Below are 26,349 nucleotides of genomic sequence, written 5' to 3'. Positions count from 1 at the left end.
ATTCGCAAGGCCAAAAATGAATTTTACAATTGCACGCTCCCAAACCTTTTAAAAACAGACCCTAAAAAATTTTGGAATGTTATTAATCCAAAGAACAACAACTCTGCCCCACCCATCACAAGTGAAGATGGCAAGACCTTGCCTGTTGCAGCATGTGCTCAAAAACTGAACACCTACTTCTCTCAAGTTTTCACTGCTGAGCGACCACTAGATAGCTCTCTTGATTTGCCGTCACTAACCGTTCAACACCCGTTTTTCGCTATTGTAATCACTACGCATGGCGTAGCCTGCGCAATAGATCGTTTGGCACTCAAGACTAGCCCCGGACCAGACGGAATTAGCGCGAAACGTCTAAAATTAACAAGTCCCTTTTCGTCATACTTTCTTTGTTTGATTTTTCAACAATCACTTGATTCAGGATTTATACCAGATGATTGGAAATCAGCGCATGTGACCCCAATTTTTAAGTCTGGTGACAATACAGTTCCCAATAACTACAGGCCAATTTCACTAACATCAATCTGTTGTAAATTACTCGAACACATATTATTCACGCATATAATGAACCACCTTAATCTGAATAAACTGCTCCTAAACAGCCAACATGGGTTTCGTAAAGATCTATCTTTCCAAACACAACTCTTTGAATTGGTAACTGACCTTCATTCTTTTCTAAACGTGTCCCGTCCTGTTGATGCAATTTTTGTTGATTTCTCGAAAGCCTTTGATCGCGTGCCACATAAACGTCTGTTCCTAAAAAATTCGCCAACTCCAACTCGACCAAAACATCACACGATGGATAGAAGAATTTTTAACCAATCGTTTCCAGACAGTCAAGTTAAACAATCATATTTCTAACCAAACACGTGTTTCATCTGGGGTCCCTCAGGGGTCAGTGTTAGGTCCTCTTTTATTCCTGATTTACATCAATGACATAGCATGCAGCCTAAAATCACCAATTCGCTTGTTTGCGGATGATTGCGTAGTGTATAGAGAAATATCTAATCCAGACGATACAATTATCTTACAATCTGATCTTATTAGGCTAGAGGAATGGTGTAGCCGCTGGCAAATGGAAATAAATGTAGAAAAAACCAAACACATAATGTTTAGTCCTACCCCCGAGACAGTTCCCGCTAACTACAAAATAAATGATACTCCAATAGATTCAGTTCAATCGTTTAAATATTTAGGTGTGTTCTTTACGGCGAATTTAAAGTGGACGTGCCACATAGAATGCATATCTACTAAAGCCCTTGAAAAACTCGGCCTTCTCAAAAGGCGCCTACATTTAGCCACCAAGGAAACCAGGTTTCATGCATATAATTGTCTTATCCGGCCCTCACTAGAATACGGTTCAATCATATGGCATCCTCAGGGTGCAAACCTAACTAACCTTTTGGAATCTGTCCAGAACAAGGCAACCCGGTTCATCACGTCCTCGTACTCACGTTACCAAAGCGTATCTTCTTTAAAGAATTCACTTCATCTTCCCTCGCTTGCCATGCGCCGAAAGTTGGCTCGACTATCTTTTTTTCATTCGCTGTACCACAGTAGCACGCCGTTTTCCCAGCTTCATATCATTCCACCACCTCATATCTCCGCCCGGGTAGACCACACTTTCAAAGTTAAACCAATTTTCGCTAAAACAGAAAGATATAAAAACTCTCCTTTAGTCCTTGCAATCGCAGAATGGAACGCGTTACCTGCTCACATCGCAGAACTGTCCGATTCATCATCTTTTCAACATGCACTCAAAACCTTTCTTGAAGTTCTTTGATGACGCATAAATCTTTAGTTTGTTTTTCTTCTTCTTCTATGTTTTTTTCACACTATTGTTGAGTGTACTGATCGCGCTTTTTTGTTCTTGTTTACTGTTTTTAAAGTGCATTTCGCGTGAACCCCTTTTTTCATTCAATGTAATCTATTGTTGTTTGGCGTTGTTTCTGGATTGCACTTTCAGTTTCTCGATGCAGCAGACATGTATACCATCTCTGCCTTCATTTATGTTCTGTACTGTACTTGTGATCATAACCCCACTCTATCCCCCCCTATGTAATGCCCATTCGGGCCTTTAGGGTATTTAAATAAAAAAAAACATGCAAGGCATTGAACACTGTCTCTCGGTTTTGTTTCTATTCCGTACCTTGACGATTGACATTTAAAAAATAACGTGGCTGATTACCCCAATCTAGGAATTGATATAACACGAAAGTGACACGTGTCTTCACAGAGGTAGTGAAGCGTCTAAGGTGCATTGTTTGACCACAAGGACTAAAGGATGAATGCTGTGGCAACAAATAGCAATATTACGCGAAAAATGCCAAGCAGGTCGAAACTTCCTGTGCACCTCAAACAGAGAATACGCATGAAATGCGCATACACACGACAAGCGGACAAACAACTGTCACAGCTGTACACTTGAAGAGCACTGCTCAGGCAGAAAGAAAGACGCACGAAACGAACGCACAAATAGACGCAAGACGAGTGCGACCAACTGTCATCATTCCTACTTCAATGTGTCTGGGCACTGTTCTCTTTTTATACACGCGGCCGTGGCAGCGAGCGAATGGTCCTTCGTGCTATCGTTAACCACTGTAAGTTCAAAGCAAACTTGTTGAGGAAGCACAAGGGTACAATGCGCCCGAATGCCGATGTAAGGCAACGCCCCCTAGATTGTTAACAAGGCCCATCTAGGTAGAGCACGACGTCACGCGGGTTGCCCACCTGCACCCCAGTCGCCGTCGCCTCTCGTTCCCGCTAAATCCACTAGGGCATTTATTGAAAGCTGGTCGCTTCTTTTTTCTTTTTTCCTACGTGGTCTGCATTTGGAGACCTTAACAAGCACACTTGTGTATAATATAGATAATATAGTTTTGTCTAGCTTCAAGTCGGGATCTCAAATGTTTACTTCTGTATTTACACGTTACATGCATCAAACTGTAAAAGGGACAAAAATGCACATGCAGAAAGGAAGTGCAGGATGCTAGACAACAATAACGTTTCAGCACTGTAGTGACGAATGGGGGCCACGAGTGCTATAGGGCTAATAAATGTGGAGCGTTTCTTAGTCGCGCGATCACTTGCTTCGACGTCGAGGCGGCGACGTTCACACCAACACTGCGCATGCTCGCGTCTCATGACGCATGATCGCGTCTAGTGCTGGCCCAGGAAGACACCCGAAAAAACTGTCGCTAGCGCCCCCTCTCTCGTCTCGCGAGGCCGGCGCAAGCAGCGTCTTCTGTAAAAAAAAAAAAACTACTTTTCGCGCTGGACAACTGTTTACTGGCCACTCTGTATATGTAGACACTGGATCGCAAGTTCTGAACTCCGTCAAGGGATTCTTTACTTAGCTTTCGCTTGATTCTGAAGGCAACGCTTCTTCATTCAACATATAAGAACAGTAAAAAGGAAATAACAATTGAGCATTCCCAAATCATACCCAATTACGCAACATTCACGTGATACCCCTCTACTTTGTGTCGCATTTACTCTACTTACCCTCGTGGAAAGATGTCTGCTGCAGTTTTCTCTCATTTACCAGACGAAACGAAGCACTCCGTTCTTCGGTCGTGTCAATGTCATTGGGACAGTTCATTCATTAGGGAGCTGATGTGCTGCATCACTGACGCTGTTTTTCACGCCCGTGCCACTTCAATTCAGTCATGTGGTTTTTCAGTTGCTGGAACAGTGAGGACAACGTCCGGATGTCGTGTACTGGGCCTGGAACTGTACCTTCATAAGGTAAACAAGCTAGCTTGATCATATTTGCTGAAACTGAGATAACAGCATGCAGAGTGACGAAGAACCACACATGTGCTAAAGAATTCTCCTCGTTGCTGAGAAAATCACACAGCAGTTATTGGGCTTGATGGCCTAGAAATCATTACAGCTGACATTGAAAAGCAAGCCACTTAGTTAATCGAAAGAGCGCACAGTATTTCTTTCCTATTCGCTTTTTTTGTGCATATAAAATATTTGATCGATTTGCTCAGTACCTGGTCTTCTACTCAAGGTCGTTTTGAGACGATTGCGATTCTCGACGATTGCGATTCGAGCGGAGGTAAGGTAGACAGTTCGAAAACATCGTTGGTACAGCATCTATCACTAAGCGCGTCTCTCGCTGTCGACTGTCCCTGTCCTTCCCGACGCTGCGTCGGAATGTGACAGCGTTGCGATGAAGTCTGCCTCGAAGTAGAGACGTTGAGAAACCTGCGCCAAGCATAACAGTGACTTCAAATTTCGTACGACATGGGCTAATGACCAGTTTGGTGCGATGGTGAGTATTTCTGCTCCTTTATGTCGCACTGACCTACTTGAAAGTCAATAAAATTGCCATCACTGGATACGATACTCGCTCTGTTCAAGAGTAACTGAGAAAGAACACTATTACCTCGATGCTGTCGAAAAGAAAATAAATAGGCAGCTTTTCACTTTGGAGTGTATATTTGGTCGCAAATTCCATTCTGGAATGGTTTTAATTGAACATTTTTCATTCAAGATGTTTCGGTGCCAGCATTTTGTGCGGTGAATCAGCTTCCTCTTCGTCGATTCGTCGGCGACGGCGTGCTCATGCCCACAGTCTCACCACAATATTATAAAACTTATTCGAATGAGAATTAGAGAATGATATTGCAAGCTCCGGACTTGAACAACGGCTGTGGGTTGTCCAGCGGGCCCGCTACGCAGCAGAGAGACTTGGTCTTTCTCTTCGGACGTGGGAGCGGCCCGCAACGTAGTAAAGTTCATCCATTCATCCATTCATCGGAAAGTATGCTGTTTGGGTCTGTGCGGTCAAGATGGCACATGCCCACTACAAAACAGTTTTGTTTAGATCATCGGTTGATTCATTGAATTAGAGGATGGCGAACAAGCCGTTGATAGTAGGTTTGTGTAGACTGAAGCTATGCAAGTCGACGACTGAAAATTAGACTGGTGTCTACCCACGTGCACGTAAACTTCTGATGGTACGTTAAAGAAAAAAAAACGTATACAAAATTTTAAAAAAGCCAAAAATGCCTAAAGCTTCTAACTGGTGTTTTTTTCCTCCGTCGGAAAAATTCTGTAAAAATTTTTTTCTGCAAATCGCATGAAAGTGTTCATTTCAAGAATATTTTATTTGTCGTGTTCGATCTACTGCATTGTCTTTATTTTGATAAGAGTGGTAGTGCATTAAAACAAGCCCCGGGAAATCAACAAAGAAACGCACGCCACAGTGCTACTGTGCGAGTGTGTCTGTTGCCTTCTCGGGTCCGGTTTCTTTGCGATATATCAGTCCCATTCAAGAAATGGCGTACCAACAAGCTTGCATTGCTACTTTAATTTTTGTACTTGCATCCAGGGTAGTAGTCTCTAGATACAAGAGCCCTTTCAGACAAATTATTAAAAGCCTGTAGACAGTCGTTATCTTCTGTCATTGGATCATCAGGTCTCCGCGTCTGAAGTTCATGCCACTCACTTGCTGAAAGTAAAATGTACATCATGATATTGAATGTTTAATTAGTTCAGTCAAAACTGCATAGCATTGTCAAAGAATAATACTCAGAATGGATGATTATCTACCCTGCTATACCAGAGTCACAGGTAAAAGAAATCCACACATCTCAATGAAGTGAATATTGATGAGTGAGTGAAGCTAAGTTCGAAGGTCCACAATGTCTACGTTGCCATCAGCGACGACAACGTAAACAGCGTAAAGGACGGGCAGATGGGTAGACACGCGAAAAATGCAGATGATCATGTATTGTCCAGTCATACACTTCATTTTCGCATATATGAAGTTGGTTTTTAACGACGGTAGTCTTTTCGGGGATACTTGAATGCCGAAAATTCGGTCTGTCTCTCCGTCTGTCACAGAATTCGGCCACCCGGTAAATGTTTAGGCACCTGCTCAATGCCAGTCATCTTGAACTGGTGGCTTAGTTCGTATTTGTGAAGATTGTCGATAAAAAGAAAAAACTAATAGTGCGCATCTTTGAGGCCCGACATTGGTACGTCAGTATTGGAGGTTGTGTTCCTTCGCCAGAAAGTGCATAAATAAATGATTTTAAACACTCTGGCGTTTTTTTTAGCTGCATTCAAAACGCAATGCTATGAACAAAAAAGCCTTCCACTGATGATATGGTGCTGTCTATTTCTGCAGGCATATATTTTGGCGCACCAGTTGTACATTGACCCTACCGCGGAATAAAATACATTCGTGTCTCGCAAATAGTTCTTCTTATACTATCATACCATGTAGTATCACACGCGACGAAAACGTTGCTGACATGCCGTGGAGATACTAACACGACATGTATCACATGTCAGCAGTGATAATGTGGTAAAAAAGAAATCTTTTCAGATAGACCTTCACTACATTTATCAGAAACGGTAGGACGGAAGAGGTACAACAGAACCACGGCTGACCGCTGATTGAACCAGGACTCATGTAGTACGGCCGGCAGAACGCTTGTCTTTAGAGCAAATTTTCAGCGAGGCACGCAGGTATACGCATACAATCGGATGTTTTTAGATTGATTGATTTGTAGGGTTTAACGTCCCAAAACCACCATTCGATTATGAGATACGCCGTAGTGGAGGGCTCCGGAAATTTTGACCACCTGGGGTTTTTTAACGTGCACCCAAATCTGAGTACACGGGCCTACAACATTTCCGCTTCCATCGGAAAAGATGTTTTTAGAGGCGAAGCTTCTAATGCCTAGTTCACACTGAAACATCCGCTTTCTACAGCGACCGAAATTCCCCTGCCGCCGAAACACAGCGTCGTCCGCACTGGACGCGCCCCGCGCCGCCGAATATGCCATCTACTACGGGGCGAACGCGGGATGGATTCGTTGTCACCCGGTTGTTGTCGCGGCTCGCAAACGCTACTACGCTATCCAGTGGTGTATACTTCGACGATTCTCGTACGCAAGAAGCAAGAAAAGACAGTACTGCTTACTTTGCTGGCAAGTGGCTGTCTTGTAATGCACGAAGAGCAGAAAAACCACCGACGCCAGCGGCGTGGGTGGGTTCGTTTTGCTCTGCAAGACCGCAACAAGCTCGGTCACGCCAACAGCAAGCTCGGTCACCTCTTTCACAAAATACGGAGGCGAAGTAGGCACAGAGTGGGTTCAACTCCCGTTGGTTTCAACATTCAGTTACGTGCACTGCAGCATAACAAGTGAGTAGGGCTTGGCCGCCATTTTTCAAAATTCCTTGACTAGCGCTCTTATTGGTCCGCGGTGACCGAATCGGCGGCAGAGGCCGCAAAAATCGGTCCGAGAGCGACAGGCGCGGAGAGGGCCCTTTCGGCGGATCTCGCCGCCGCCGAACCGGATTCGGAGCACTTTCGGCGGCCGGAATGCTCAGTGTAAACGCGGCCTTATAGCGGCACCTGTTCGTCCCTCGTAGTCGTAGTAGTAGTGTGTAACCAGTCTTGCATTTTGACTTCCAAGGTGGTGCCGGTGGGAGATTTTTCTGTGCGTTGTTGAACAATAAAAAATTCGCAGCGTGCACGTTAACTAAAAGCCGAATTCTCCTGTCTCTCATTCCCCCTTAGCAGCCATTGGTATGTACATTGAGCACTATCTGACAAGAAAGGGTTGCTACGTTCTACTCGCTGGGCGTAACCTCCTTGGTTTTAGAAATGTTTAGTGAGCGTTGGGCCGCAGTGCCATGAATACAGCGAACTAGTATATACCATGAACTTGAGGTGGTTAAAGGTGGGAAGTAGACACGAAGCGCAAGCCGTAAGAAAGTGTGCGTGTGTCACCTCTATAGTTTAGTCCTTGGAACGTCCGCTAGATGGCGGTGCTTCTATATGAGAAATATTGTAATAGAACAGAAGGCAGCAGAAAGGGGGGTGGTATTTGGGCATTCATTCATAAAAGTACAGACTGGCAAAGGGTCAAGCAGGAGTGCAAGGAACATTTATGGCTAAAAGGAAAAGTGGCAGGTCAAATGACACTCCTTGGTTTCGTGTACTTGTGGACGAGAGCAAAGGCCAGAGAGGAAAACCAGGCAATGGTAGAGTGTATATCAAAGGACATTCAGGAGTTAGGAAGAGAGTGCGAGATAGTTATACTAGGAGACATGAATGCGTACATAGAAGATATTGATGGGTATACCGACCCGACAGGCAAAATGATCATGGATATGAGTGAAAGGCTTGATTTGATCATTTGTAACAGTACCGAGAAGTGTGAAGGGCAAATAACATGGGAGGTAGGAAGGCTGCAGTCGACGATAGATTATGCACTGATGTCACATAGGATGAATGATAAGCTCAGGGGAATGCACATAGGTGAAGGTGGCTCCAGAAGTCTGGGTAGTGATCACAAACGAATCAAGCTAAGTTTTGGAAGAGCAGTGGAAGTGGGAAGGAGACAAGATGAGCAACTACAGGAAAATTTTTATCCAGAAAGGCAAATTGAAATAGCTGCTAAACAAATTGAGAAAGTAATCACGGAGGATAATAAGACAGTGTGGACATACACGAATCTAATTAGACTATTTGCGCTAGAGCTTGCTAAGACGCTTGACAAGTCACCCCGGAAAAGAAGACACAAACCCTAAAGTTGGTGGGATGAGGAAGTTAAGAGAGCCATAGCAAAACGTCATGAAGCTTCTAGGGAACACAAACGTGCTAAGCAGCGGGGTGAACCGACAGATGATGTTGAAAGAAAATGGGAAACCTTTCTAAGCTGTAGAAGAGATGCATCCCTTCTGATCAATGAAAAGATTAGAAGAAAGGGAGCTCAGTGGCTGGCAGAAGTACATAAAAAAAGATAGAAAGGCAGCTGCGAAATTTTGGAACCATCTAAACTCCCTAAGAACTGAGACGAGCCTAGAGCAGAGTTTTATATCTACAGCCCAAGGTGCTAGGCTAGAAGGAGATGAAGCTATTGAATATATAAGAACAAGGGTGACAGAAAAATTTCAACAAAGAAGTACTTTGCGCACCACAATAGACAACGACGAATGAAGTGGTGCAATGGCTCCATTTTCACAACGAGAATGGGAAAGGACTGAGAAAAGGGTTCCTAGTAGTACATCAACAGGCCCAGATGACATTCCAATTATGCTGATAAAGACATTAGGTCCGAAGTCTAAGCAGGCTTTGAGAGAGGCAGTGACCAAATAATAATCGATGGTGAAGTTCCCGATGGATGGAAACTTAGCAGGATGAGCATGATCTATAAAGGAAAGGGTTACAAAACTGACATAAACAACTAACGTCCTATAACAGTGACATCAGTGGTCTACAGGATGGCGATGCAGATTATAAAGGAAAGACTGCAGGCATGGATAGAGGATGACGGGGTGCTGGGGGAACTGCAGAATGGGTTTCGGAAACACAGGAGGTTGGAAGACAATCTGTTCTCACTGATGCAGTGCATCTAAATAGCAGAAAAGGAACACAGGCCCCTGTGGCTAGCATTTTTGGATATCAAGGGAGCGTACGATAGCGTGGTTCAAGAGGAAGTGTGGGGAATACTGGGCACACTAGGCGTAAAATATGTACTCACTAATCTTTTAAAGGATATCTATAAAGGTAACAAGGTAGTTATAAAGTGGGAAAAACAGGTATCCAAGCCTGCAGAGGTAAAACGGGGACTTAGGCATGGGTGTCCCCTGTCACCCTTATTATTCATGATGTACCTACAAGGATTAGAGGCCAAATTAGAGGGAAGTGGGCTGGGCTTCAACCTCTCTTTAGTCAAACAAGGAAAACTCATTGATCAGGCAGTACCAGCATTAATGTACGCAGATGATATAGTTCTATGGCCAACAACAAGGAATATTTGCAGAGATTGATGGACATCTGCGGTAATGAGGGAGATAGGTTAGATTTTAGATTCAGTAAGAAAAAATCAGCAGTTATGATGTTCAATGACAACGAAGGTAGTGAGCTTAGAATACAGGAGGTCACGCTAGAGATAACGGATAAATACAAATATCTGGGCGTATGGATAAGCAATGGAACCGAGTACCTGAGGGAACACAAAATATACGTGACGACTAAATGTAACAGGAATGCAGCAGTGATGAAAAATAGGGCACTGTGGAATTACAATAGGTATGATGTTGTTAGAGGAATATCGAAAGGGGTTATGGTTCCTGGGCTGACGTTCGGCAATGCGGTCTTGTGCATGAGATCAGAAGTTCAAGCAAGATTAGAACTTAAGCAACGTGGAATAGGTAGGCTTGCTTTAGGAGCTCACGGGAATACACCAAATCAGGGAGTACAAGGTGATATGGGATGGACATCATTTGAGGGCCGGGAAGCTAGCAGCAAGATAAAATTTGAGAAGCGATTGAGAGAAATGGGGGAGGAGTGTTGGGCTAGGAAGGTTTTCAACTACTTGTACATGAAGAATGTCGATACAAAATGGAGTAAGCGAACCAGGAAATTGACTGGTAAATACTTAGAAAACAGCAGGTGGCCGAACCAAAAAGAACTATCAGTTAAAAAGAAAGTGAAGGAAACGGAGACTGACATGTGGAAAATGGGCATGATTAGGAAGTCCGCACTAGAGGTCTATCGAAATTTTAAGCAGGAAATTGTCAAGGAAAGGATCTATGATAATACTCGGGGTAGTTCTCTACTGTTTGAGGCCAGGACGGGAGTACTGCGAAACAAGACAAATCGGGCCAAATACGAAGGGGTAGACACAGTACGCAGTGCGTGTGGAGAGGAAGAATAAACTGCCGAACACTTGATAATGTTCTGTAAAGGGCTTCACCCTATATTTCAGGATGATGGCGCAGACCTTTTCAAAGCACTGGGGTTTAGGGACAGGGAGGGCAAAATAGACTTTAAGCGGGTACACTTAACTAGAAGGAGTTTATCTTATTGGTGGCTAAAGTCAAGGCACGAGTGAAAATTAAACCCTTCACTGCAAAGTACGAATCCTCAAACTCACTTTTTAAAGAAAAAAAATAAATGTAGTTTTTGGTTCATTAGGTATTACGGCTTGGTGGCACTAGACACCACCCGATCTAAAGGGTACAGCCATATCCATCTATCCATCCGAATATATGATGAAAAGATGCGAGATGGTGGTACTTGGAGTGTTGAATAGGTGGACGAATGGACACACAGACAGATACATGGACGGACGCACGGATGGCTGTACAGACTAATGGACGCATGGACGGACGCAGGAGCGAATGCATGGATGGACGCAGGGACGGACGCACAGATGGACGTGCGGACGCACGAACAGACGCACGCATGGACGGGCGGATGGACGCACGGGCGGCCACATAGGCGCACGCATGGACGGACGGACGCAAGAACGAATGGACGGGCGGATGCTTCGCCCCACTCTCCATCATTCACTCCTTGGATATGCTGCCGTTTTTTTGTTCTTATTCGTACAGGTATTCAGCTTTGGCTAAGGTGTTTTGGAACAATACGAATGCGGACAGCATGGCTCGTCCCTGAGAAGCTGCGCCTCTAGAAAATAGCTTAACGTCTCCAATATTTCATCACAATTTAAGAATGTGCCTTTACCCTATTTTGCCTTTTTCAACTGTAGCTGCTACTGTGCCATTCTCTATTTTCGCTGTGGGGTTACATGTTTAATGCTATAAGAACTCGGTTTCACTTGCACTGGGGAAGGATGATAAATTGAAGGCTTTCAAGCGCCACGGCCCCTAGATAAAAAAAAATGTGTGCCTGTTGCGTCACTCTGTAACAAAAGGGCACAAGCGTGAATACAATTTCGACAGTTTCATCCGCGTTGCCTCTGTTCGCCATGAAGTCAAGTCCCTTTACACTGACAAATACACAAGAGAACCACGCTGTATCTGGCCATATACGAGCATACCGTGAAGCCGCTGCGTTTCGTGGCATTTTTGACCGACAACAAAAAATATTAACATCTGCCATCACTAATTTGCGTGCGACACTGAATGACGTTGAAAGCCCAAACAATTTACTGTACATAAGGCACGGCAATAGGAGGGGGAGGGGGGACAAAACGTGCCATGTTTCTTTGCAGACCACTATGACTAATAAGGAAAGCACTTTTTTTGTTTCTGATAGATATGTGGGGTTTAACGTCCCAAAACCACCATATCATTATGAGAGACGCCATATTCGAGGGCTACGGAGTTTCCGACCACCTGGGATTCTTCAACGTGCACCCAAATCTGAGCACATGGGTCTAAAACATTTCCGCCTCCATCGAAAATGCAGCCGCCGTAGCCAGGATTCAATCCCGGGACCTGCGGGTCAGCAGCCGAGTACCTTAGCCACACTTTTTTTGTTTCTATATTTCAGTGATTTATGTTAGTAGTTGTCCACCTTCTTTATGTCAAAAGCTGGTTTCATGCCGTGCTCAGTGGCTAAAGTTGTGCGACTGGTGTCAGGGTGTTCGTGACCAGTCAAAAAGGCGTAAAATTGTGCTCTCGGCAAATTTCCGAATCGGCGCATGAAGCTGCTCTGGTCAATACAACAACGTATGTATTTATCATAGCGATAGCAATTATATGGACGCTCTCGGCTCATAAACGTAGTTGGAGCACGTCACGAGCATTTAAACTGCAATTTTAGGTTTTGGACGTTTAACAAAGAGCCGTGCGGATTAGTGTCTTACACAAGAGAGATATTGAATAACATTAAAGGGTTGCCGTCACCTTGAGTGGGATGTCCACGTGTTTTTGCGCTTGCAGTGCGTGTGAATTCGACATATTGTTCACTCCTAATTTTATTATTAACGCGACATTGTTGAATAGCTTCTTTCGCAAAAATACTGGTGATGGTATTGATGAGGGCGTCGCTAGTTCTTTGCCAATAGTTTGTACTTGCGAGAATCACTTGCACATGAAATCGGTGATGATGGCATGGGTAGATACGATGGGCATGTCGCTTTCGCATAACGTTGCTTGAGAGTCATAAAAAGTGGAACAATGAGATAGAAGTGCTGGCAGTCCTCTGTTTTCTTTAGAGGTTAGGTTAAGATCCTTTTTAAAGTGATTTTACTTCATGTTCTCGAGCATTCTCTTGTAATTTAGTGTGCTGCTTGAATTGATTCATGCTTGTTGATCGCGTAAAACTGGCATGGGTTCTAAATAAATTATTGATATTCAGTTATGCGAAGAAGTGTCACATGAGTCAACAATTTATTACAATTATTTGGCAAGTAAGATAACTTGGCCAATAATAGGATAGCTCGGCTTCCACATGTGCTTTATGACAGACAGCCCGACTTTAAAATGAACACTATTGTCTTAGATACTCGTATTATAAAGTAAGTTATTCTTATGCATGGGTGGTTCTATACGTTAACATAATATGTAACCTACTAACGTATATAGTTATTGGCTTATTGATGTTTTAAATACTGCCTTAGAAGTCATGTTACCTTCCTTCGGTTTCAATTTCGCGGATGGTGAATAATGCACACTTGATCTTGGTATTTCTCCTGAAAAAATAAAGCACAAATTTTAGGGTATTCTCCCCTTTCATTGCGTACCTTAATGAAATTAACCGTTTTCTAGGGTTTATTACGCACAAAACATTGCCAAACTGACGATCATGTGGAATGCTTCCGTCATAAACCGTGTAACTAGTCACGTCACTGAGATCGCGTAGCATCACATTTGCAACTCTCCCACCACATTCACGGAACAGCAAGCTTCCCGATTGTTCTCGTAAGTACGACGTTACAGGTCGTCAAGTGAATGAAATCACGTAACGTCATACTATTCGTCACGTCCCTGATATCACCAAACATGATATATAATGCGAACTAACAGGAAATATTATCAGGCAAAGTATTGGGGAAGCTGTCAGAAGTAATTGTAAAGTAATTGTGAAATTGTGAAACGTTCAATAGTTAGTTGTGGAATCGAGTGCCTAGGTTCTGGGGCATTCGGTCGCAGGCCCCGATCATGCACAAGCGGTCTGAACCATTAAAGATTGTAAAAGCAAGGACATGCAGATAATAATGATAAGCAGGGTAGCAAGCATAGATATGTTCGAAACATAGTTAGTCTCATATTTTACCATTCACTTTCGTTTCTATGCTCAGTTGTATCGAAGCAGATGCGTACGTTGCCCCACTATTTCATTTACTCACCTTTCAAAGGCAGAACTATAAATTTCATCACTGCGCATTCTCTGCGGTCATTCTGATATCGTATGCATTCCATAACGAGAAAACGTTGCGCTGAAAGAAAGCACAAAAATATTGACCGTTACGGATGTATTTTAAAGTACTGAAATGTACAGAACTTTCTTGCTCGGAAGTATTCCTGTTAGCTTCCAACTCGTTAAGAGACCTGAGGCTATGGCACGTGACAAACTGAAGTAAAAGTAGTGGGTTCAATAGGGGGATATATGCGAAAAACATGGCTGATCTTTCTGCCACAGAAATAGATATAAGACGAAAGTGAAGCGTGTCTTCACGTATATTATTGGACGTTTATGTTTCATTTTTTTTACAAGGATGAAGATATCAATGCTTTAGCAACAAACGGTAAGGCTACAGGAAGAACGGCGAGCTACTCGAGACTTGCATCACACTGCTGAAACAGAAAAGACAACAGCCGCATACACCGGATGAGGGCGAACTGTCACAGCTGGACACTTAAAGCACGCTGCTCAAACAACTAGAAGGACTCACGAAACGAATTTACAATCTACACTTACCGAGTGTTAAAGAGTACTTCTACAACTTGTTACTTTGTGTGTGACAGTGTGCTCGTTATGTAAACGCGGCCTCTGCAGCATAGTAATGTTCGTGTGAAAAAAAAAGGCAGATCTCACGTGCAGCGGGAATCGGTAATATGCGAAGAACTATAATGAGGCAGGTTGATATGTCATTTTGAAGTCAGCACAACGTTGCGAGGAGGAAGTAAATTATGCCGGATATGTCTTTCGTGTCACGGCTGTCATGTTTGGACGTGAAATTTACCTTCGTCATCTATTCATGTCACCTGATACCCAATTTGGTATATGTGGGACTAGCGAAACGGCCGCGAGCACCCTATGAGCATTGCATGTAGTCATGTTTTACATGACACGCATACTATGATTATCATATTTGGACATGTCATTTACCTTCATCAATTCACGTCACGTGATACCAAATTTGGTATATGTGGAGCTAGCAAAACTGCCGTGAGCGCATCACGAGCTTGGTACGATGTCATGCTTTTACATGACACGCGTGCCATGATTATCATGTTTGATCGAGCCATATACCTTCGTCAACCCCTCACGTCACGTAACACCAAAATTGGTATACGTGAAGCTAGCGAAACGGCAGCGAGCGCATCATGAAGGACTCATTCATACTCCGATGTAACATTGACGCGCACGCACGCTGGGCACGACGACGCTACGCTAGCAAAATGTGAATACTCTATAGTCTGACACCAGGTACGACAGACGCCACTAGCATCAGTCGGCGCGGCCAGTGGCGACCGGAGCGAAATGCGGCGTGCTGCATTTCGCGCTGATGAGGTTATTCAGACAACACCGTGTGTGCCTCTTTCCGTTAATGCAGGTACGCCGGCGCGCGCACACACGCATGCGTCAAAGAAATGCTGAGCGGCGCGCGCCTGGCGTGGCATCTCCGGCGGGACGCTACAAAACGAACGCCGGCGCGTACGCACACCTGTTCACGTCGAAGTGTAATGCCTTGAGTGTGGCATGTAGTCATGTTCTTACGTGACACGAATCTCATGATTATCATGTTTTCACTAGTCGCATACCTTCGTCATCCATTCACGTGACGTAATACCAAATTTGGCATATGTGAACCTAGCGAAACGGCCGCAAGCGCATCAGGACTGTGTCATATAGTCATGTTGTTACATAACACGCATGTGATGATTGTCATGTTTGGACGTGTCATTAAACTATCTCGTCTGTTGGAGTCGAGCAATACCGAATTTCGTACATGTGAAGCTAGCAAAACGGCAGTGAGCGTATCACGAGCGTAGCATGCACTCATGTTGTTACATGACACTCACTGGCAAGTAAATAAATAAGTTATGTTTGCACCAGTGCCATACATTTGTCATCCAATCACGTCCCGAAATACCAAATTTAGCACAGGTGAAGCTAGCGAAACGGCCGCAAGCGCATCATGGGCGTGTCAAATAGCAATGTTGTTACATGACGCGCATCTCATGATTATTATGCCTGCACCAGCCACATACATTCCTCATCCATTCACGTCCCGTAACACTAAATTTGGTATATGTGAAGCTAGCCAAACGGCCGTGAGCGAATCATGAGCGTGGCATGATGTAGTCATGTTGTTGCATGATGCGCATCTAATGATTATCATGTTTTTACCAGTCAAATACCTTCACAATCCATTCACGTCCAGTGATACCGAATTTGGTATATGCGAAGCTAGCGAAACGGCCGCGAGCGCATTATGAGTGCGGCATGTAGTCATGTTGTTCCATGCCATGCATGGGATAATATTCATGTTAGGGTCTGTCGCTTGTGTTCGCCACGCAGTCATGTCATACCATATCAGTTTTGCAACGTCATGTGAACACAACCACTGCAAGAGCAGTAAGACCATGAAATGAAAATTACGACATCCATGAGCTACATTTCATGATTTTCATGGTATGGCTAGTCAATTATGCTCACCATACAGTCATGTTTTGCTATACCAATTTCGCTAACGATACCAATACCGAAACGGCCAGGTGAGCTAAAGGTCGTAGGCGGATAGATAGATAGATAGATAGATAGATAGATAGATAGATAGATAGATAGATAGATAGATAGATAGATAGATACGCTCAATGTCACCGATGTTCGCTAAGAACGGCTTCGCATTTAAAACAACGTTAAAAAAATTGCCCGCAGCTTCCCTCGGGGGAACACTGAGGAGGATGCGGAGCATATAATTGGTTAACGGGGTGTTAAAGTGCGACTTACTTGGGTCGATGGCTAAATTGGTTAACGTGGTTGTGAAATGGGGTGTTAAATTGCGACTTACTTGGGTCGATGGCTAAATTGGTTAATGTGGTTGTAGGAGGGGGTGTTAAATGAGTGAACACGTACACACGTATGCGAAAGGACGGCGCTGGTCGAAGGGACGTCGATCATTGTGTTTGTGGATTCGTTGGAATTCATTTCACCGCGACCTTGGACGTCGACGCGCCGTACAAACCAACCGACGAGCGGCAACTGAGCGAGCGAGCGCCGACCTTGAGTATATATACAGCGCGACGGCGCATGCACTGTCAGCTGTTGAATGTTCTCGAAGGAGAAGCGCGCGCGCGGCACAGATGGCGACGGCGCGACGGCGCATGCGCTGTCAGCTGTCGAATGTTCTCGAAGGAGAAGCGCGCGCGGCACAGATGGTGGGCGACGGCGCGACGGCGCATGCGCGCGCGTCAGCTGTCGAATGTTTGAGAAGCGGTGCGGACGGCGCGGACGGCGTGGACGGCGCACTACAAGGCGCGAGTATAAGATGCTTCCGCATCTAAAAAATCGGCAGATCCCACGTACTTGGGAATCGACGTTATGCGAAGCAAGTGGAGAGGAGCTTACCATGTTGCGATTTTTAAATGAGCAACACGTCATGAAATGACGCTAAATATATGTACAAATGTTGCACGCGCAGCCATATAATAAAGAGTTACATATGCTTATAAAACAAGTTGTTCGCACTTGCGCAACGATGTCACCTGGAACATGCGTATTGGCAACACCAGAAGCTGACAAGAAGTGCTAATGCTTGCGAGGATGCTGGCCCTGGACACTGCTACACAAGTCAACTTCAGTGCATGGCATCTAACCACAATTGATGTTAACCCCACGTGACGGCTGTATCAAAGCAGTACATGTGTAATATTTATAAAATTGGGAAGGCAGCACTGTAACCACTATCGAAGTTTCACGAAGATTGGCCTCTATTTGAAATGCAGTTCCGAGACGTGGCGTAGCTCTGTGGTAAATTGCTTCATTGCCAAGCAGACTGCTTGGGTTCGATTCCAGCTGGGACCCTGACATTTATTCTTTGCATTCGACGGCTCGACGCTACCGATGTCAGATATTTCTTAACGCTCGCGAGTTGAAATTGCCCATGTGTGTTCTCGTCATTCCTAGGTAGATACGAAGTGTCAATCACTTGTGGCACATACCCGCTTACCAGCTGCACATACCCTTCCGTTGGTATGTGCCACTCTACGGCGGGAAGTGTTTGACAACGTACGCGCCAGAATGTGACATTATTCATGTCTAGACCAGCGCGTCACATTCGTCAAACCATCTTACCCTCCCATGCTAATTTTGCTTCCCGCCAAGTTAAGGGGGTGACCACGATAGCACCCAAACGTAAGCGAATAGATAGATAGATAGATAGATAGATAGATAGATAGGATCAAAGTCGCCGAAGTTCGCTAAGGAATGTTTCGCATTTTAATACGGGACGAAGTAAGGACGCAGACTACGGCCTCCTTTCGTCCCGTTTTTATCGCTGTTTCAAAGACCATGGTTTCAAGAACTAAGTTTTTCAAGACATTCGCTAAGCGTCCCGTCATTATTGTATGTAGCCAAATCTCGTTAGTTCTTGAACCGGCCGTAGAAGGCGGTACTTGTACATATAACGAAATGCATAACGCTGAAAAATGCAAATGGCACGATACTAGAGGACGTTACTTGTAGTATGATAAATGATAAAAAACATAGCATATCTATGCAGCGAATGATGAGTGGGGCGAAGCATCCATATGTCCGTCCGCGCTTCCGTCTGTCAGTTCGATCTTGCTTCCGTCCATCCGTGCGTCAATCCGTCCGTCCGTGCGTCTACCCGTTCATCTTTGCGTCCATCCGTCTATCCCTGCGTCCATCCAATCTTGCGCCCTCTATGTGTCCGTCCGCCCATCCGCCCATCTTCTTGTGCATTTATCTGTGCGTCCATTCGTCTGTCCGTGCATCCGTTCATGCGTTCGTCCGTCCATACACTCATCCGTTCATCTGTGCGTCCGTCTGTCCATCCGTGCATTCATCTATTTGTGCATCCGTCTACGCGTCGCTTTGTCCTTCCCTGCGTTCATTCATGCGTCCGTCCATCCGTCCATCCGTGCGTTAAACAGACAATGACAGACGGACACGGCCAGTGGATGATTCATGGTTTACCGATAAAAAGTATGATGCGGGCAAGGCGGCGGCGGCTCGCACTCGAGGACAGAACTCCGGTGTACGAGCGCACGAGAAAATAAAGAGTTTTAGCAGAGCGGGCCAGCGGCCAGCGAACCGGAGCGGACGAGCGCAGCGCCAGCGGAACGACGCGCGAAAAAAAGAGTTTTAGCTGAGCGATCGGCTGCTGCCCCCAGCGAAGCGTTGTACTGCGCCATCTGTCCATTCAAATTTGAACTACCCTGATAGGAAAAAAAAGTAAAGGTTTATTTTTAGATGCTAAAACCACAATACAAACACGAATTTTATGTTTCAGTACATATTATTTTACTTTAACGGTGATTTGTATCTTTTAGCGAAGTCGTTAAACTGAGGAAAGTACGTCACCAAGCCAACTGAAGTCGAAGCTCCAAGCCAGCTGTTTGTTGCCGCGCTTTTTAACAGACAGTGTGTGGCTTGCCGCTGCAAATTGCCGCTGATAACTGCTTTGAACAATGCCCCAGAGCATACTGCAGGACCCCCTGCTCCTGACTCGGTTGAAATGGTCCGAAATAGTCGACGTCTTGTGCTTAGAAGTTCTGGGCGAGACACGGCGTGACCCACTCTCCATGCGAGGTCTTTTGGACATTGATGCGATCGACAGTGGCGTGTTCAGAACGTACTTTCGGTTGGAAAAGGACGATGTACCCAGGCTACAGAGAGCTTTGTGCATACCTGACAAGGTAACAACTCCGCAGAGGGTGTCAGTTCCCGGCGACGAGGCCCTTTGCATCACGCTAAGAAGAATAGCCTACCCAAACCGGCTGCGCGATCTGGAACACCTTTTCGCCCGACACAGCTCGACCATATCGTCATTGACGAACGAAGTGCTCAGGCACATCGAGGACAACTTCTTCCACCTTCTGGACGACGTTAATAACCACACGTGGCTGAACCTGGACACCCTGGAAGAGTTCTCACAGGCAAGCGAGAATAATTAGAGTTGTACATTCGCAATTACAACTTTCTGACATATTCGTTCGGTATTTTTTCAGGCCGTTCACGCGAAAGGTGCCCCGCTGACAAATTGCTGGGCCTTCATCGATGGCACGGCGCAGCCAATATGCCGACCAACAAGGAACCAGAAAGTGTACTTCAGCGGCCACAAGAGAGTCCACGCCCTGAAGTACCAAGCTATAATGTGCCCAAATGGCATGATCTGCCAGTTGGACGGATCATACCCCGGCAGCAAACACGATTCAGGCGAGTAAATGACAAGCACAGCTGGTGGATCAAACCGCTGCTGAACGTCACTCGCCTCCTCCTTCCCTGCTAGGAACGGGCGCAGCTCCAGCTAATCGTAATTTATTCTTTCAGGTAACTTTGGAAACAGCGCCGCGTATACGAAGCTACAAAACCTCGTTCAAGGTCACGACTGCTGCATCTACGGGGACCCTGCCTACCCGTTGCGGCCCCTTCTGCTCAAGCCCCATGGCGGAGCTCTCCTGACTCCTGAACAATTAGCTTTCAACAAAGCCATGAGTAGTGTGAGGCAGGCTGTGGAGTGGGGTTTTGAAAAAATTGTCGGACTGTTTGCCTTCGTGGACTTCAAAAAAAAAAAACCAGGAACTCTACCTTCAGAACCTTCCACGCATATACAAAGCGAGCGCACTCCTCGCAAACTGTCACACTTGCTTGTATGGTGCCCAGGTATCGCAGTACTTCGGCCTTGAACCACCACAGCTTGAAGTTTACCTTGCCCACAAATAGTGTTGTACAACCAACCACAGTTATCGAAACAAAGTTCGTTGGCGAGCCATGCTTTAAAATGATCTTGTGGCTGTCATTTGCTGTACTAAACGAACGCTACTTGTTATGACACTCTAGTGAATGAAATCTGCTGAACGAAAAGTGCAAAAAACTGACATTCCTGTGTTTCTTCGTATGGAGAAATTGATTTCGTATTGTTACAAGCGTTTCCGCTATACTGTGTTAAATGCCACAACATTACTGGCAGTGTCATGTAATTTCCCATGCATGTAAGTCCCCTCTGTACAGTGCGAAATGTGTGTACAGTGTCGACGTATCCCTACACTTGGGCCTTGAACCACCAGTTCTCGAGGTTCGCTTTGCCCCACGGTAATGTTCCATGACAAGCAGCTTCGAAAACAAAGACTTTATTGAAGAATTGCATACCGTATGGTGTTGTCAGGTTTACACTTGACGCTGGATCCTTTCACACTTAAAAAAAACATGACAGATGCAATGAAGCCGACAATTTATCAAAGAATTAAGATTCTATTACCTGAGGACTTCTAGGTACAACACGACAGTATCTCATTTTCAATGAAATTACCCGTATTGTTCCGGCAAGACATACACTTACATTTGAAAAGCAGTTTTCAAAATTGTTAACCAGCCGAACGTGTTTTCGCTGGAACTACCCGTTTTAGACCCCTCGTCGCAGGAAAAATGCTGGTGCGCAGTGATGTCTTGCCGTTACCTCCTAATAAATAAATAATCTGCAACCTTAGGCGTCCTCGAGTCTGAACCATTGTATTTTAAATAAAGTTGTATTTGAGTTTACGTGTAGGAAATGTGATCCCACTGGAGATGCTTCTCTACTTACGTGTTGTGGTGGTGTTGTCTTATGTGTTGTGGTGCTGCGCCAATTTGGTGGTTTGGAGTTCTGCAGCTTCCAGTATCCCAGCAAAATGTCTACACGATCTTTTATACCTCTTAGGGTGAGCTCCCGGCCCACCGCCCGATTCACCGCAGCGAGAACATGCACCCACTTGATGTCATCGCCAAACGGCTTCGCCGCGGCCACCTCCCGAAGAAGACAGAGGTCCTCGTGAGCACTGAAGCACCTCCGGGGCTTTTTAGCTGGTTGCATTTTTGTTTCAGAAGCGTTCGATGCGACCACGGCCAGCGACGCGACACCACGACCGTTGGAGGCAGCCATTTTGAATAACTACGCTCGCTCGCCCGGCCGCCGCTGCGCGCTGCGCTGGGATGACGAAACGAGCGGGCGAGCGCGCAGCGCCGTAAAGCCGCTCGCCGCCTCAGCGTACTGGCGCATGCGCAGTGGCGTTTCCGCTGGTCCGCTCCGTTCCGCTGGCCGCTGGCCCGCTCTGCTAAAACTCTCTAATAGGAGTGGCGTCACACGAAAACGTTGGTGATCGCGCGTTCGTCGGAGGCGCCGCACGCTAGGGGCCGTGGTGTAGCAAAATAAAAGATATTTTGGCGGGCGCGCACGTTCAGAAGGTCGGCGGACGACAAGGCTGTAGAGCGGCGTGCGCGCAAGGCGGCGGCGCCTCTCACTCGAAGACAGAACCCCGATGTGCGAGCGTGCGAGGCAGAATCGGTCCGTGAAGCTGCATGGCGGCGCCGACAAGATGCCAGCGTACGAGAACGGGAGGCCGAAGCGGCCGGTAGCGGCGTGCGGATGCAGCTTCACTCCACTCTCCATCATTCAAACCATGGATATGATGTCATTTTTCTTTTAAAGACGACGGCGACCTTCGACGGAAAAAATTTTGTCTGTCTGTCTGTACCTTTGTCTGTCTGTCCGCCCTAACGATACCTCAAACGGCATCAATGGGCCAACCCCATCCGCAGCACCCACTAATATTGCTCAAGGTTTAGCGCTCGTAGCTGTGCGATTCTCGATTAAAAAGCAATCATCGCGCATACCTGAGGCACCACAACAACGCTTCGATGTTTTGTATGTCTACCTTTATACTAGAAGAGGCACACATAATTAACTCTAAGGAATGCAGCGTTTATCCCGCTGCGCTGACAGTGCAACGCGATGCTCAGAAAGGTGCTTCCAACGCTTTGCTACGACGTCATGGTGGGGGCGCCTGCCCGTTGCTTTGCGTTCTACACCTTATCACCTCCGAGACTGGCGCGCATCTTTCTCCGCGGGCTGCACGCCTTCGTTTTCGAAGATAACTGCCAGATGGCGCTTGTGTCTAACCTGCCTCGATGCGCTCATTTGCCTCCGCTGCACGCTCGAGGCACTCCAACGCAGCGCCTCCAAAATACCATTCACCGATTTTCTTGTGCAGAACATCAAATAAACGGTTTTTTCACTCTCTCCAGACGCAAGACTATCGTCTTTCACCGACATTTGCGATGTAACATGTAGATTTGAAACCAATTTTTTTCTCGGGTACTTTAACGCAGAAACTTCGGTCTGTGTATTTTGTCTGTCTGTCAGACCCACGGTTCAGGCACCCGGTCAAAGTTTAGGCACCTGCTGAATGCCCACCTATCTTGAACTCGTGGCGCCATTTATACTCATCAACATTATCGATCAAAAAGCAAATATTACGCACACATGTGGCACAACATCAATACTTAAGTTTTACGCGGCGCGTTCCTTCACTATAAAATACACAGATACATATTTCTAAAGATCCTAGTGTTTCTTGAACATTCCTGAAAATGCAAAACTATGGACAAAATAAAAGCACTATGCTGACGATGTGGTGCGGCCAACTTCGGCTGGTGTCTACGTCGACGCAGAGGCAGTACATGCGCAGAGCCTTTGACCAATCCACATAATAAAAATCTTGTCTCACGAAGCGTTCTCTTTCGCAAGCCATCATGGGTGTGACCAAACTATCACTGACATGTCGAGGAGGTACGAACACATGTTGTTCCAGCAGTAGTAATGCGGTAAAATAAAAGCTGCTCGAATAAACCTCTTTATGACATTCAACTTCTCACCCGAAGGCCGCGGGATTTAATCCTGGCTGTGGCGGCTGCATTTTCAATAGAAACAAAAATATTCAAGGCCCCAGTGCTGTGCGATGTGAGCGCAAGACAAAGAACCCCAGGGGTCAAAATATCCGCCACTTCCGACTTCGGCGTCTCTCAGTATGATATCGTGGTTTTGGGACGTTAAACACGAGATTTTATTACCAAACAAATCTGCATTACATTTATGATGCCAGGACGAAAATGGTTCGAGAAAAGCATCACCGGTGGCCACGGACGAGACCAGCACATTATTTTATGAGGCGTAAAGCCGTCAGGTTGAGGAAGAAAGAAAGCAGGAAGAAAGAGACTGAAGCATAGTATATAAGAAAAATAAACCGAGGAAAGAAAAAGAAGAACACAGAAAGTGAAATAAATAGAGAAAGGGGAGTTTGAACGAAATACAGTGAAACATACACAAAGAAGTAACAAGATGCAAAGAAATGAAAAATTGGATAGAACTCGAGAGACAAGAGAAGAGAGAAGGCGTTAGGAATAGACAGAGAGCGTAAAAGTTGCCTACACTTTCGTTTCATCTCTCTAGAGATCTACGCTTCAGATCTTTTTTAGATGCGGAGCATCTTATACTCGCACCTTGTAGTGCGCCGTCCGCACCGCTTCTCGAACATTCGACAGCTGACGCGCGCGCATGCGCCGTCGCGCCGTCGCCCACTCTTCCACCATCTGTGCATCCCTTCCTCCTCTACACACCGCGCGCGCTTCACTCCTCCACCATCTGTGCACCCTTCCTCCTCTACACACCGCGTTCGACATCTACAATTCTCCTGATTCTCCAGTGGACGCGCATGTGGCGTCGCGCTTCGAGAACATTCAACAGCTGACAGTGCATGCGCCGTCGTGCTGTATATATACTCAAGGTCGGCGCTCGCTCGCTCAGTTGCCGCTCGTCGGTTGGTTTGTACGGCGCGTCGACGTCCAAGGTCGCGGTGAAATGAATTCCAACGAATCCACAAACACAATGATCGACGTCCCTTCGACCAGCGCCGCCCTTTCGCATACGTGTGTACGTGTTCACTCATTTAACACCCCCTCCTACAACCACGTTAACCAATTTAGCCATCGACCCAAGTAAGTCGCAATTTAACACCCCATTTCACAACCACGTTAACCAATTTAGCCATCGACCCAAGTAAGTCGCACTTTAACACCCCGTTAACCAATTATATGGTCCGCATCCTCCTCAGTGTTCCCCCGAGGGAAGCTGCGGGCAATTTTTTTTTCGCCTGTTTTTATCTGTGTGTGCATATATATTAATATATATATATGTGTGTGTGTGCGTATGCATTTTATATATATTTTTTTTCTTGCGGCTGTACCTTCACACACGTCAATGTTTATTACGTGTCACCATTAGATGCTTTATTATGTATCTGTATTTCTTTTATGTTCAACTCAGTGTTAATGGACTGTCGCCTTTCTACATATCGAAATCGTTATCTCTCCCCTACACTAATGCCCCTCGCTGGTGCTGTAGGTACTGTAAATAAATAAATAAATAAATAAATTGGCATCATATCTACGGAGTGAATGATAGAGAGTGGGGCGAAGCATTCGTCCGTCCATTCGTTCTTGCTTCCGCCCGTCCATGCATCCGTCTGTGTGACCGTTCATGCATCCATCCGCCCGTCCGTGCGTGCGTCTGTTCGTGCGTCCGTCCCTGCGTTCGTCCATGCATCTGTCCCTGCGTCCGTCCATGCGTCCATCCGTCCGTGCATCTGTCTATGGCCGTTCTGTCCATTCGTCCATCTAGTCAACACTCCAAGTACCACCATCTCGCATTTTTCATCATATATTCCGCATGCAGAAGCACCGCCATCCAGCGGACGTTCCAAGGACTAAACGAGAGGTGGCACACGCACACTTTTTTGCGGCTTGCGCTTCGGGTCTACTTCCCACCTTTAACCACCTCGAGTTCATGGTATTTATTAGTTAACTGTATTCATGGCACTGCGGCCCAATTCTCGCTAAACCTTTCGAAAACCAAGGAGGTTACACCCAGCGGGTATAACGTAGCAACCTTTTTCCTGTCTGATAGTGCTCAACGTACATGCCAATGGCTCCTAATGGAAAATGAGAGATAGGAGAATTCGGCTTTTACATTCTTACGGCTTGCACTTCATATCTACTTCCCACCTTTAACCACCTCGAGTTCATGGTATCTACTAGTTCATTCTATTCATGGCACTGTGGCTCCACGCTCGCTAAACCTTTCTAAAACTAAGGAGGTTACACCCAGCGAGTACAACGTAGCAACCCTTTCTTGTCAGATAGTGCTCAATGTACATTGGATTGGATTGGATAAACTTTTATTTGGTCCTCCAAAACACAAATCACTGTGTTGCAGGCAGCTCCCACGTGGGGACTGAGATGCCAAGCTCCTCAGCCGCCTAGCGGGCTTGGTGGACAGCCCAGAGCTGATCTGCCAAGGACGAGCTGCGGATTGCCACCTCCCATCCGGCAGAGGTGAT

General features: G+C 45.8%; 1 protein-coding gene across 2 annotated transcripts in view; it reads right to left on the bottom strand.

Annotated features, from left to right (window-relative positions):
• Window positions 1-5,127: 5,127 nt before the first annotated feature.
• The window catches only part of LOC142764829 (uncharacterized), a 45,827-nt gene continuing 24,605 nt past the window's right edge, over window positions 5,128-26,349 (bottom strand). Inside the window, exons 3-5 of one of the 2 annotated variants that reach the window (XM_075865362.1) lie at window positions 14,076-14,165; window positions 13,359-13,418; window positions 5,128-5,461 (exon numbers count right to left, since the gene is read on the bottom strand). In XM_075865362.1, the coding sequence (XP_075721477.1) occupies window positions 5,319-5,461; window positions 13,359-13,418; window positions 14,076-14,165 (293 nt within the window). In that variant the 3' untranslated portion in view covers window positions 5,128-5,318. The remainder of the gene's footprint in view (window positions 5,462-13,358; window positions 13,419-14,075; window positions 14,166-26,349) is intronic. The other variant, XM_075865361.1, reaches the window with a different exon arrangement.

The sequence above is a fragment of the Rhipicephalus microplus genome, chromosome 6, assembly GCF_043290135.1.
Source record: "Rhipicephalus microplus isolate Deutch F79 chromosome 6, USDA_Rmic, whole genome shotgun sequence".
Taxonomy (NCBI): domain Eukaryota; kingdom Metazoa; phylum Arthropoda; class Arachnida; order Ixodida; family Ixodidae; genus Rhipicephalus; species Rhipicephalus microplus.
Note: the sequence above shows the minus strand (reverse complement) of the source record. Positions and strands in the feature narration are given on the sequence as shown.